General features: G+C 38.6%; 1 protein-coding gene across 1 annotated transcript; it reads left to right on the forward strand.

Annotated features, from left to right (window-relative positions):
• The first annotated feature begins 13,130 nt into the window (after nt 1-13,130).
• LOC149404733 (ribosome maturation factor) lies at nt 13,131-14,631 on the forward strand. The gene is made up of 3 exons (XM_089607146.1): nt 13,131-13,558; nt 13,656-13,700; nt 13,789-14,631. The coding sequence occupies exons 1-3, from the start codon at nt 13,273-13,275 to the stop codon at nt 13,956-13,958; spliced, it is 501 nt and encodes a 166-aa protein (XP_089463272.1). The 5' UTR covers nt 13,131-13,272; the 3' UTR covers nt 13,959-14,631.
• Nucleotides 14,632-15,098: the final 467 nt, after the last annotated feature.

Consider the following 15,098-nt stretch of genomic DNA (forward strand, 5'->3'; position numbering starts at 1 on the left):
AGAACCAAGGTTCAAAGCAAGACTTGTGGCAAAAGGGTACTCTAAGACTGAAGGGATAGACTACAATGAAATCTACTCTCCTGTAGTCAAACACAGGTCTATCAGAACCATTCTAGCCCTCTGTGCACATTTTGATTGGGAACTAGATCAAATGGACGTGAAGACAGTGTTCCAGTATGGAGACCTGGAAGAACAGATCTTTATGCAGCAACCTGAGGGTTTTGAGGTTGGTTCAAAAGGTGAAAAGGTTTGCTTGCTGCACAAATCTCTATATGGTCTGAAACAATCTCCAAGGCAATGGTATTTAAAATTTGATGAGTTCATGATTAGTCATGGCTATCAAAGAAGTGAGTATGACTGGTGTGTTTACTTCAAGGATCTGAAAAATTCTGGTTTCATATATTTGCTCCTCTATGTAAATGACATGTTACTTGTGTGCAAGGAAAAATCTGATCTGAACAGGTTAAAGGCACAGCTCAATCAGAGGTTCAAGATGAAGGACTTGGGACCAGCTAAGAAGATCCTTGGCATGTAGATAATTAGAGACAAAAGGAACAAGATATTGTGCCTCTATCAACAAAGCTATCTTGGAAAGGTCCTAGAAAGATATGAGATGTCTTTATCAAAGGCAGTATCAACACCCATACCTCAACACTACAAGCTGTCAAGTGCTCAAAGTCCTCAGTCACAAGAGGACATCTCGAGTATGGCCAGGATTCCATATGCAAGTGTAGTAGGTAGTCTCATGTTTGCCATGATCTGTTCTAGACCTGATCTTGCCTATGTTATTAGTCTTGTGAGCGGGTTTATGTCAAACCCTGGCAAGGAACACTGGAATGCTGTCAAATGGGTTCTGAGATACCTAAAGGGTACTCTTAAACATGGAGTTATGTATGGTTGCTGTGATACTAACAAAGTGCAGGTGGAAGGTTTTGTTGACTCTGATTATGCAGGAAGCATTGACACAAGGAAGTCATTAACTGGATATGTGTTCACTGTGTGTGGTGGAGCTGTAAGCTGGAAATCAACTCTCCAGTCAGTTGTGGCTTTATCCACAACTGAAGCAGAATACATGGCAATCACTGAAGCTGTAAAGGAAGCCCTATGGATGAAGGGAATCATATCTGAACTAGGTTTCAAGCAGCCTCAAGTGATCATCCACAGTGACAGTCAAAGCGCTCTTCATTTGGCTAAACATCAGGTGTTTCATGAGCGGTCCAAGCACATTGATGTGAAGCTGCATTTTGTCAGAGACATTGTGAACAAGGGAGAGGTGAAGATCGAGAAGGTTTCTACTGAAGACAACCCAGCTGACATGATGACAAAGCCACTGCCAAGCAACAAATTCAGTCATTGCTTGAGGCTAGTCAATATTGGAAGCTGTGGTTTTGAGGAGTAGATCAAGACGGGGTTTTTTCACTAGATGATGAGAGATGATGTTCAATCAGGTGGAGAATTGTTGTATGAGGTAGCATACAAGTGGAGGTGTTTGAAATCATCAAGAGATCCTCATCTGACGGCTAAAGCTTCATCAGCGAGTTTCAGTTTATTGAGCGAGCTGGGCGAGCTAAGGAGTTGAGCGAAGCTGCGAGCTGAGCTGAGCGAGCTGCGAGCTAAGTTGAGCGAGCTGCGAGCTAAGTTGAGCGAGCTGGCTTGGTGCTTGCGTGACTCAAGTTTCTCGGATTCTGAAGACCGTTGGATCATCAGCGAGAGATTGCGTAAAGGACACGTCAGCGTAGCAGGGGTCTTTAAATACGGGCTTGTTGTGATCTTTGTACATAGAACATATTCATAATCATCTAAGCACTCATATGAGAGAGAAAGACTGAGAGAAAAACATCGTGTGAGAGAGAACTACGTGTAAAGATCAGTCTGAGGGTTTTCATATTGTGTTCATGTGTATTGTTCATCATCGTTGATAGTGGAACTACCCCAAGGCTGGACGTAGGTCATTTAAGACCGAACCAGGATAAATCCGGTGTGCTCCTACTCTATCTTTTACGTTCTTGTACATTGTGTTTGTATTGATCTGTTTCTTGTATCACAAGGCACTTCAGTTTCGAAGGCTTGTGTATTGAACAGGGTCAAAAACGTAACATGCTCAAATTTGCGTCCATTTCGGATACAATTCAAATAGTTGGTATATATCCATGAAAGATAAAATAACCCAATGAAGAAACAAGAAGAAAGAGCTTACCTAGAGACAGACTACTCTTTTAACGCATCGAAACCCATCATTGCTGAGGCTTTGTCTCCACTTTAGTTGCAAACAATCCTGCAAAACTGAAATACTGTTGAGACAAAATGAAAGAAAAGTAAAAATTAAAAAAAAAAAAAAAAAAAACTGTTCTTGAACCTCTCAAGCCCTGAATCCCTTTTGTTAGGAACATCGAGCGATAGAATCGAGGGTTACAGCTTCGGCTTTCACGTTTCGTTCTGCTTGAGGTTTCAGTTGTCGTGTTTCTCTAGTTTCTTCGATTCAGCGTTTGGAGATTGCTCCGGATTTTTCTTGGGCTTCTTAGGCTTGAATGAGCTGGTTTCTGAAAATCGGTTTAAAACATCAGACTGTATAAACTATGGAGAGGTAGAAAAATAAAATAATAAAAATCAACACATCCTCCTCTTCCCCATACCTTCCGACGAGGATACTGGTGAGGACGGCAGCGTGCTCGGCCGCCAGGTTCTCCTTCTGCCACGGCGCGAATCGGGTGAACATTAGTTCTCCTACTCGTAAAATGTGGTTCCATGGGGACTTCCATTTATTTCTTCGTCTACCTCTTGCTTTCAGAAACACCGTCGCTTAGTTTCTCTCTTTTGTGAGGCTAGGATTTCGACAATTTCTCTTGTAAGAGGGGGAAAATGATGAAAACAAATTTCTCTCGTTCAAGAATGAATAAATTAAAAAAAATTAGAGAAATTGGTTTTATTTAAGGTGAAAATTATAAGTAAACACGTAATATTTTAAATTAACTGCCTTGTATATAACGCGGGTTTGTTTCAACTAGGGAGGAAATTTCTTGAGTTCTAATTTCATACGTGGAATTCCAAAAAAAAAGTTATGTGGAATATATATACGTGAAAGTTATAAATAGTTTTATGTCATTTTAAAAGAATATATTTGAAGATGTTTTATACAAGAACTTTAAAAGGTATTTAAAGATATTAACAGAATGACTTATAATTTTGCTTTATTTGTGGGATCATCAGTCACTAGGACAGATTCTGCGACAAGCTATTTGAAGCGGATGGAGACTAAACAATCGAGAAATCAAGGTTCGTCCTACCATTACCGTTATCGTATCAAAATTTTAATTTTAGAGGTAAATCGCTTATCGGAGGGAAAGCCGAAGGGTATTCATAAAAAAAAAGGAAATCGTTACCGGCAGGAAACCGATTACCGTAGAGGAAACCGACAAAAAACTGATGGGTATTTAAACAAATATTTTGCAAAAATAAACATATTTTTCATAGTTCATACAACGAATACATGATATCAATTCATCACCACAAATCATCATATTTATGATCAAATCATCATATTCAACTCTAGAACATCATTCATCATCATTAAACATCATAAGCATCATTGTTGACGTGAGAAATCACACCAAAACAGTCACGACAATTCACAAAGGGAAATGGGTCGATTTTAGATTTGGAAATGGGCCTTAATTCTCCGTTGCAAGACCAAACAGAAAACCTAGACGAACTTAATAATGAATAAAGGTAAGAAAAATAGCATTTAAAGGAAGTTCGGGCTGTTTTTATTATAATCGCTCATAGTAATACAGAGATGTCAATTTGAAGGCAAGAATTGAAATATGGTAGAGTAAAAATGATAATAACGTAATGTGTATGACATAGACTTGATTAACTTATATTTATAGTATGAGAGACGAGGTTGCGAGCTTCGGGTTACATGTGACACATCATGTGTCAGTTGGAACCCACTACTACGCCTTAGGACACCTGTCATTGGAAACTTATTCGTATGAGGGGCAGTTACGAATCATCCGGGCTGATTGGCTTCGTATATGCGAGTCTTCGGGGGGCGGCTATCTCGAGCTGATATGTGAATCTTCCATCGGGCTGGCGTCGTTCCTTAGCCTGTTAGCACAAGTACGTGGGCTTGGGCCCAATTTTCTTATATTGGGCCGAATCCCTCACTTGTTAGCTTGAGGATGAAGTCCAACATCAAAGCCAGTCCCCCAGTTTATTCGGTATATAATAGTGGATAAACTATAAATAAATAGCATATGGGCTGGCTGGCTAACCGGACTAATCATTTTTTTCTAGTTAACATTAGACAACCAATTATGCCGCGTGTGCTGATTTCTAAACAAGCGAACAAACTATATAAATTTTAAAACCGTAATGATTTTATCTCGAGAAGATCAAGGGGTTTCTTCCGTATACATATAAAATATTTGATTTGGTAAGATATGATTTGACATGATATGACGGCGCATTAAATGCGAGTCTGTTGGGCTTTTGTGGCTATATATTGAAGGGACGTCTCCATCGGTCTCTCTTATTTATTCATCTCGTCTCGCATCGAATAAAGGTACGTTCCAAAATTCACGACTTTTCTTTTGCTTTCTTGCTTTTCTCTCTGTTAGAGTTTTGGGTTTCTGGGTTCTGTAGTCAAGAAAGAAGCAAATTTTCGTTAAGAAAACCTTAGCTTAGAGCTTTTCCGATGGCGTCTACCTCTATTCCGGCCAAGAAATCTAAATCTAGACGACCTGAGTACCCTCACGGTGAATTCCTTCATGAATGCCCTCTTTCTCTACTTGATAGGGTTGATCTAGACCGCATTAGGCGGATGCTTCACATTCGGGCTGATGTAGAGCTTTTGTTACACGGACCTGGCGATACGGCTGAGACCGTAGAAAAAGTTTTTTTTTTATGTGTTCACGAAATTTTTTTAGAGAAGTGTGGGCTTAGGTTTCCAATCCCTAGGCTCCTTCTGGCGTATATGGCTCAGGTGGAGGTAACTCTCCCTCAGCTCACCCCGTCCTCTTTGAGGATTGTGTAATTCCCGTCACCCTGAGACTTTCTATTTTTTGTGGAAGCCTGCGATGACCATGATTCATGGGATTCCTACGAGGGATAATAGGTGGGTGGAAAGGTATTTCTACATCCGAGTTTCCAAGCTCACCGTGGGTGGCTATTCCTCCCACGTCCGCTACGACTGGTCTAAGGGATCAGGTTAGGCGTTGTTTGTTTTACTTTGGTTTTGTTTGTCCTGTAAAATGCTATTTTTCTTCTGAAGAGGTTTTGTGGTTTCTTGTGCAGTTTCTCTAAAGAACATCACTTCTGACGACCGGTTCGAAGAGCTCGTTACAAAGCTGCGGAGCGGATCTGTGGAGTGAGAGGATTTCACGCAAGGGCGTTTTGACCGCGATTTTCTTCATATAGAAATTCCTGGTAAGTGTTCTTAGTTATCTTTACTATTCCTTGATATGCCGACCTAGAGTGTTGAACATAGATCTTTCTGTTTTTGTCATTGAATACAGCTGTGGACGATATGTCGTCTCAGGCTGAGCGTCAAGACCAAGATCCAAGATAAGGAAGCCTGGGGCCTAGATGCCAAGACGAAGATCCAAGACAAGTGGATCCTGGAGAAGCGAGGGAAGACCAAGATCCAAGACAAGTGGATCTAAGCAAGGAAGAGATGAAAGTGCGCGCTGATGATTGGAGAGCAAGGAAGGAGGCGACAGCGAGGGAGGCCGCGGTGAAAAAGGCTGCTGAGCAGAAAACTGCTCGGAATGTGACCGCGAAGAAAGGGAATGAGATAGTGGTAGCTGTTGGGAATATTGCCCACTTGAAGATAATGAATAAATGATTACTAAATTCGATAATAAGATTACTTTATTAGCATTATATGATTAGTGGATTGAGTTCTAAACAATTAGAATCAATAACAACTATCTTCCATAGTCTCCGTATTAAACTGAGTCACTTGATGGGCACCTGAGTTCGGGCGGTGAGCTAAAACGAGGTCGATGACTGATATACGCCTGGAAAGCTATATCTAAAGTCATATATGTGGAACACATATGTGAAGACTGATCACTATGTCGGAGCATTCTACACTTGTGGTAAGTGTACGACTTGGACAGGTCTTGGTGTAGATGTGTCGTCTAAGGACCGTTACGACACACTAACCGAGGCCACTATGATGGTCATAGTGAGACTTGATCTAAATCCTGAAGTGATCATGGACACTCGGTTATGTTACTGAGCTCTTTGACTCATTCGCTAAAAGGCTGTTCATACTAATCACAGCTTATGTCTTGGGAAGTGGGAAATGATTTACAGATACAGAATCCAGCCTTCCTGAAAGAAGGTTAATGTTCTCTCACCCAAGGATTGATTCCAGAACCGATAGATTGCTAGCACTTTCGAAGTAAGTAACGTTCGAAATAATCTTTCGCTGGGGAAGCAACAATGCATAGGGCTGATATGTATCAAGAGAAGTATAACGGAAAAATTGACTTCTCTTGACACGGGTTGAACCTGGAGGATCTTCATCACGAACTGACTATATCAGTGGACACTCGTCACGATAAGTAAATATAATTCTAGTATAAAGGAGAGTTCAGTCTTGGCTTACAAGGTGGAGTATTTGACCAAGATTAGACGAATCGATGGAAAAGAGAAAAGACTATTTCGTCTTTTTCATCGGATTTGTTAAGCTTCTATTACTAGGTCCATAGTCCCCGATTCGGCTCTGATAAAGGCGGATTAGAACTTTCGTATAATAATGTTTATCATTATTAATCTCACTTGCTGTAATTGTGATTGACAGCATTAGTTCTGGAAAATGGGTATTCGCAGAATTAAATAAATATTTATGGTAGAATTGTTTATTTATTGTTTGATCAAGTAAATAAACAATTATTAATTATTTGTTTGTTGTTGGACCAAGTAAATAAATGATTAATTGGGTTTTAAGCAATTGGGCCTTGCACAAAATATGAAAATCGGATTTGGGAATTTCGGCACTAGGGTTTGCGCAAATCCCCCCTTGGCCGTGTGCCTAAAATTCGAATTTTATAATATTGGTATTTACCAATATTTTCTCTTTAGTTGTTTAAATAAAGGAGAGAGAATAAAATAAGATATTATCATATATTTTCTCCTTATTTAAAGGAAAGTATTTAGGAGAATATATTATTCTCCTTTATTCTCTCACTAAATAAAATATTCTCCATTTAAATAGAGAATAATATCTCATAGATATTGATCTGATGGATGAGAGAAAAAGTAGGATTCACTTGTTGAGATCCAAGGGCCTAGATTTAATCCACTAGTGTGAACACAATAAAAGGAAATAAAATATTCTGAAAGATTCCATGAATATCTCTTTTTTACTACTATAAATAGGGGTTCATGAGAAGGCAAAAATAAGCAATTATTTTGTGAAAAACTTTGTGCATTCTAGCCTCCTTGGCTGTGCACTTCTGTCTCTCCTCCCCCTTAGAAATTCGTTTCCATTCTTAGTAAAATAAGAGCGAGATCTCGAAACACCTAGTTTCGTGATCTAGTGAGATAAAGACTGTGTCCACTCATCTTTCTTATTCGTCTCGGAGATTACGTTTCGGAAGACTAAGGTGTCATCCTCGAGTCCTTCATCAAGACGAGGCAAGGAGTACGCGATTGGTTTACGAGCGTTCTGTAGCTGAACTGAAAACCAATGTAAGTATTCGTTTTTCGCTCAAATCGGTTGCTTGATAAATATGCTCTCGTGAATTAAATTAATTAAACATAACTAGATCTTGTTAATTATAACCATAATTTAATTAGCTTATGATCAGCGTAATTAATTATTTTTTCCGCATTAATATGGTTATATGGTGGAATCATCTCAAACGAGTCGCATCAGAATGATTGTTCGTGTCTGATACGTGCTCGATTCCCCAACAGTAGCAGCTTCTTCGGTTGATCAGTCCGCGTCTCAAGCGGGCTCTGATGACTCTGATGTAGTGATCACTCATGTGGTCTCCCATCCTGAGTCCAAATTGGCCGAACCTCCGCCGCTCGCGCGAAGTCGCAAGGGGAAGAAGAAGATTGGGGAGAACGACGAGGAAAACGAGGATGAAGAAGGAAGATAAGGGGAATCCATTCTAAAGAGAAAGGGGCTTCTCAGCCTGTCCCTAAGAAGGTCACCATCGTGACCCCGAAGGGAGCAAAGGCGAAGATGGACTCAGAGAATGAGGTTCAAGCTCCGGGATCCAAAGCTCGTAGCAGCGGCGGCCAGAAGAGGTCGGTGAAAGATCAGCAGGGTAGGAGCTCGCAAAAGAAACCTCGCCCTGGGAAAGACAGAGCTCAGCTGGCCAAGCCCGGGTCTCCTCCGGTGCAGATCAAGTTCAACTGCAGGGGTCCCAGGCCCTTGTACAAGGACTCGATGACGTCGATTGCCTTCCTTCGGTAGATCAGCAGGCCTGGGGTTAGGCTGGCCTCGATCAAGTAGCTGGTCGAGTTCGAGCAGTACTGCCGAGCCCACACTACAATCGCCAAGCTAGGTGATACTGAGGTGAATTATTGATATTTATGAATGAGTTTGACCTTATTTTATTTCGCTAGGCGGCGGCCGTATTGAACCTTGTCCGGAAGAAGCACGAGCTAAAGCATATGGAGAGGGACGGGTTCGTCCAGGAGCTGCTTGACAAAGCCAAGATAGGGGTGAAGATGGAGGAGCATGAGAATGAGGTCCGTATACGTGCCGAGAAGGAGAGAGATCTTGAGCTCGAGCTCGCAGGGGAAAATGAGAGTCAAGGCAACGAAGGTCAACTACTTTCGGGCTTGCAAGGAGAGAGACGTCAACATCGAGGAGCTTACCACGCCGCAAGGTGAGCATGATCGGCTAACGTCGCTTCATGACGAGCTCAAGCAGGCCTTTGATGATCAGGTGGAGAATCGGGTCTGCGAGGGGAGAAGGTCGACCTTCGTGAAGTACCAGTGCCTCATCAGCGTCAGGAAGGCTGATTACGCATCTAAGGAACATGCGAAGGCGGCTGAGCTCAACATGACGGAATGCTGCACCAACGTCTCTCTTCTCAAGTCGCTAGTGGAAAGGGCGTCGACGGTCGAGGAGGAGCTGAGGGATGCCGAGGCGGACTTGAAGGACCTGGAGACGGCTTTTACTGAGAGCCTAGACGTCGTTTCCCCGCTTAACTTCCACATTTTAGAAATTGAAACCTGTAAATAAATTTAAACCAAATAAATCACATTCTACAACCACTAATCACATCTTAATTATAAAATATTAAACAAATCGAGTACAAAATATTTTGGGTTTCTTACTTTGTAAACAAATGTGTTGTTGGAGAGAGAGAGAGAGAGACCGGAAAAAGAGCGTAGGCGAATAGCACGGCAGAGACAAGCACGACAGAGGCAAAGAGCAAGGGCGGAGGCGGAGGGGAAGATAGACGCAATCACAGAGAGAGAAAATCTGAGAGAGAAAACCGGGGAGAAAAACACGAGAAGAAACTGCGAGTGCGCACAAAGAGAGGTGGAGGTGAAAGAGCGGCGAGAGAGAGAGAGGGAGAGAGAAAAAAATCGCGAGAAGAAAGAGAGTGAGATTTTAGGGGTGGTCATGGCGAAAAACTCGAGAGAGAGAAAAATAATAGTAATACTTAGGTTTTTTTTTTGAATTCCTAAAGTGTAAAATCTGTTTTGAAACCATTTGTCACGACGTCAAAATTTTCCGTCGTGACGAGAACTTGCCCTTTACAACCTGTCATTTTTATTATTTATTTAATCAGGTCACGTCGCGATGTGATAATTGTACTTCATGACGAAACCAGACCAGAAATTTTAAATTTTATTATTTATATAAATTGTTCCACGACGGGGATATTTTCTGTCATAGAAACATTTTCGTCACGACGAGAATATTTCAAGTCGTGAATATTTGTTTACAACACTTTTACCACGGCTGAAATAATTTCCGTCGTTGAATAAATACCTCTACCAATCTAATCACGACGGAAAATTTCTCGTCTCGACGAAATACAACCTAAGTGTTTTTTTTCACGACGGGACTCATTCTCGTCGTTTAAACTAACCTAACAACACTCTTTATACGATGAAAGAATAAACTGTCGTCTGAAGTCGACAACACACTTGACACTAAAGAACGACGCTCCTTCGTGTTAAAATGGATATCGAGAATTTAGACGGCGGTTTTGAAAAACCGTCGGTAAACGCCATCGTGTAAGCCAGATTTTCTACTAGTGAAATTAGACATAATTTGTATATATTCATTCACATGCTTCCATAATCATTCATATTCAATGCACCAAAAGAAGGCATAAAATCTAAATAGATACAAGATAGGCCTAAACGCAGTATTTTCAACACGTCCTAAATATTTAAACCACATGTTCTAAAAATGAAAACTTGAAAACATATTTTCAGGTCCAAAAATAGAAATTAAAATCAGTTGAACACAACTGAACTAGATGGTATTGGCTGAGATGATGTTGGCTGAGATGAACTTTGCTTCATTTGTTGTCTCCTTCTTCTTTCAACTCTCTTGATTGTCTCTGGATTATGATTTGCCTTCGCTGGTATGCCTCTCTTCTTTGATGTTTTCGTTTGCAATGTTGAAGCATATTTAGTCACAGTTAATAACATAGAACTATAATTAAACATACAATACTATGTACCTGTTGTGAAGCTGGATTAGGACACGTAAGCTTTGAATGTCTTGCCTCCCTATAGTTGCTGCAGCAATTCCCTTGTTGAACCCATCTTTACAAGCTTTTAAGCAAATGTAGATATTTTCAAACACTCTACTTCCATTAACTAGAGTAGTTTAAGGAGAGATGTTATACTTGGGTTTGTAGTTGTGAGCTGTTTGTAGTAAAATATTGCCTTCGACACGTTGCTGAATTTGGAACTAGCAGCCAACTCCTTGAAGCACTTATAATTCATGTTAGGATTTAGCCTAAAATACTCTAGAAAGTAATTTGCTAACCAAGGGCTTGTGACATGCTTGTTGTCAAATACTATGTCACACGCATGCTTGTCCACTAACGTATGAATCCTAACTATCCTATTGTCGTAGTTCTGAGTCCTAGCATACAAAATCCAGTTACAGCTTTGTCCCTTACATTTGGCCCGTAACCTAGTTGTGTCATTAACCACATACTTGAACTATCTATATGCCTTAATTAACTCTTCTCTGAACACGTGCCTCAGATCACCAATAGTAGGGAATTCCATATGTATTATGAACTGAAAATCGTTTAGACTTGAATGCGAATTGAATACTCCTTCTCCTCGTTGGTTGCTCATCATCATCACTACACAAGTTGTCGAGTCGATCTCTGATCTCACCCCTTCAAAATTGCCATCATTAGCATCTTCATTGTCGCATAATTCATTCACGATTGAGCGCCAATCACGTGTTTGGGTGTTTTGAGCATCTTCGTCTTCATTCTCTTGTTCATCATAATACTATTCTTCTTCAAGCCGGAACTGTTTGTCATCGCTATTAATTACTTGTTTTAATAACTATTATTAATCATAATAACCTTTAAAATATTTAATAATAATGAAAAACAATTAAAACAACCAATGCTTTAAATCCAGACCGTTGATTTTAAAGTTAACGTCTAAAGTACCTACGGTGCTCCAAATTCATAACATTAAGCATTTTAGCCGTAGAAAAAAAAAATAGGTATATAAAAGCATCTCCAATGCATACACCAAATTCACATCAAATTTTGGGTAACTTTTACACCAAATACTTTTTTTTCCCCTCCAATGGTATTACATTATATCTTACATTAAAGAGAATATGCTAATAATATTCTTTTTTATCAGGCTTTTTAATCTAAGATGCTTTTAGATGAATTCTCTTAATTTTATTAGTTATTTGTAATGTCTAATTATATATATATAATATAATTGTATTTTATTTATTAATTATGTAGCATAAATCAACAACAATTATATAAAAAAAATAAAAAACGTAATTAATAAACATGAGATTTTCATTACATATATAGTACAACATTTTTTAGAGAATAAATAGAAAACCATAAAAAAACGTAAATAAATATGAAATTATTAATTAATTTCATAACATACACAATACAACATTTTTTTTATATTTTTAGCTAAATTTAAGTGGTATTGAAAAAATCAATTTGGATTATAAACAAAGCTTCAAACAATTAAAAACATATTGATTAAATTTGTATTAATTAAAATACATACATTTAAGTAAGAATTATGAATTAAACAAATTAAAAATTTGGTGCAACACTATTCATTTGGTGTAAAAGTTACACCAAATATAGAATTTTGTTTGGTATTCATTTCAAAAAGACTTTTTGACTTTTTGAGATAAAAAAATTGGAAACAAAAAAGGAAAGTTGCGTTTGGTTTAATTTTCGGAAAAAAAATTTTAAAAATTTTAGAAGTTGTTTTGTAAAAGAGTAAAGAAAATTGAAAACAAATAAAATGTGTTTTTGGAAAAAAAAAATTATTCTCTTCTCTCTTCATTCTCCTCACCCGCGCGCAAGACTTGAAAAAATAAAATAAAAAATCCGGCCATCTTCTTCAATCACCACCGAGCCTCACATCGCCGCCAAATAGTTTTAATTTTTTTTTTCATTTTTTCAAAAGGTGTACCAAATAGTTTTCATTTTTTTTTCATTTTTTCAAAAACAAAAATGAAAACTGTACCAAACAGTTTTTTCAGTTTTTTCAATTTCTCAAAAACAAAAATGAAAACTGTACCAAACAGCTTTTTGAAAACAACTGCAAAATAATTTTTCAATACAACTACAAAAATTAGAAAATAGAAAACAAAAACTTTTTGAGTTAACTACCAAACAAAACCTTAGAGTTTTAAAATTTTTACTCCATATATAAAATTTTGGTGTAATGCATAGAAGACGATTTAAATATAATTTTTTTTTTATGTATTATTATGGCTATTAACTCTTTTTATTTTCAAAAGTTTAGGCTACTCACCTAACGAACATGTACCCCCAAATCACCGGTCCTAATTATTACATAACTTTTTAAAAAAAAAGTGTTTCATCCTAATCCTATAACTATTCCTATAAAACAAAAATAAAAATCCCCTATAGGAATATAAATACTATATATAAAAAAAAATATCTTTTGCATAAAACAACTCCAAAACTACCACACTTAATCTTCGTCGTTATCTTTTCAAACGGAAATAATACACACTATTTGTTTCTTCAGAAACCTCTCTCTCTCTCTCTCTCTCTTCTCAGGACAATGCAAAGGCAATCCCTCGGCTCGCCGGTCACTAAGCTCCACGGCCATGGCGGGCCGAAGGAAGACTCGCTGATAGTCCCCGCCGATGCGGACGAGTCCAAGCGCAAGCTCGACTTCTCCGCCTCCTCATCCTCCGCAATCACCGTCGCCGCCGTAAGGCCTCGCCGTGTATCGTCCTCTCCGCCGCCTCCGCTCAGCACCGACCGTCTCATCCACGCCATTCCTGTCCTCACTCTGCTCTGCTTCCTCGTTCTCTTCCTCTTCTCCCACAGTCCCTCTCAATCCGGTACCAAACCTAAAATCCCTGTCTCTCTCGATCTCTGTGACGTAGGTTTTATAATGTTGATCTGAATGTACGGTAATGATTTATTTCTTTTTTTCAGAAATGTCTCAGTTCAAAGGATTCAACTGGCCAATGAAGCAAACAGGTTTCGTACATTGCTCTGATTTCTTAGGCTTTGGACATCTTCTTGTCCTTTTTACAATCTCTGATTCATTAATTTCAATTTCCTTTAGATTCTGCTGAGACAGAAATTGGCGATGAAATCGGCGACGAAATCGGACGACTCTCAGAGGTCCGAAAGAACGACGCGCTAGCGATCCGAAGCCTCCGAAGCCTACGAGAGATCCGAAACCCTAATCCGAATCCGTTCAATCGCCGTCACCGGAAACACGCCGATTTTTGAGTTCGGATTCTCTTTCTCTCAACTCTACACTGAAATTACTTTTGTCTCTCCAAGCTCGCGCACGTGCGATAATCCAGCCCGTGAAATCTCACACGTGCGTGACTGCCATTAACCACGACCTCCTCTTTGTTACCCTAATTGGTTTCGCACGTGTACACCGAATTTGTTCATTCAAGAAGCAGCAGCAAAAAAAAAAAAAACATGATAATAATAGCATGATATAGTGATATTGTTGGGTGAAGAAGATTATTTGAATTGTGATCCATTGCTTTCTTGTTATCGTGCGCTTAGCGTGCTATATTGCGCTGGCGAGATTAAATTGGGAAACAGCTGGATTTGTTCTGTCATAATAACGACTCAATAGAGCGTTACCGTTGCCTATCTCGAAACTCGGGTCTGAGATTATTCCAGCCTGGACTGAAATGTTTGAATTTCAGGGTTTTTATAGTGTCGTTGTACATGCCTATAATACGTACTGGACATCATATGTTTGACGAGGCATAGATTTTCTGTGACTCTTGTCTAGATTTTTTACACGTCATTTCATTGTATTTAATTTCACACTAGATTTATATGTAGGAACTAGGAAATGTAACAGGGTTGAATTGTATATAAAAAAAAAAGTGACTGGGTTGTTTGTATTGTGCATAAATTATAGAAATGATTTGTTTGACATGGTCGTTACGCTACGTTACAATAATGATTTAAATCTCTTAGTGTAGTATGGTTATGATTTAAATCTCTTCAGAACTTTGCACAATTCGGTTGTAGTATATTAGGTTTCTTGTGCATTTAAAATTATTAGCTCAAAGTGTTTTCTACATGTTAATGTGCTTGGCTATTTGCAATTACCATATGATATACCTGGCTTTCTTTTCATTTTAAATAATTTATCATCTTTAAAGTTTATTACTAATTACAATAAAATTATAACAGGAGTGAGTTTTAAAGAAATTTGTTTACTATTTCTTTGGCCCTAGGAAACAAACCTTTTGTTTTTTAGGGTGGATAGATATTGTTATTTTCTTTTTCATATATCATATTATTTTAATAATATAGATTTCATTAGGCTAGAAAGATTTGCTAATTGGATATGATCTGAAACTTTTTTTTTTTTTTATCAGAAAGAAGAAAAGGATA

This window comes from Urtica dioica, chromosome 2 (genome assembly GCF_054948205.1).
Source record: "Urtica dioica subsp. dioica isolate 48M chromosome 2, U.dioica_male_clone48M_v1_H2, whole genome shotgun sequence".
Taxonomy (NCBI): domain Eukaryota; kingdom Viridiplantae; phylum Streptophyta; class Magnoliopsida; order Rosales; family Urticaceae; genus Urtica; species Urtica dioica.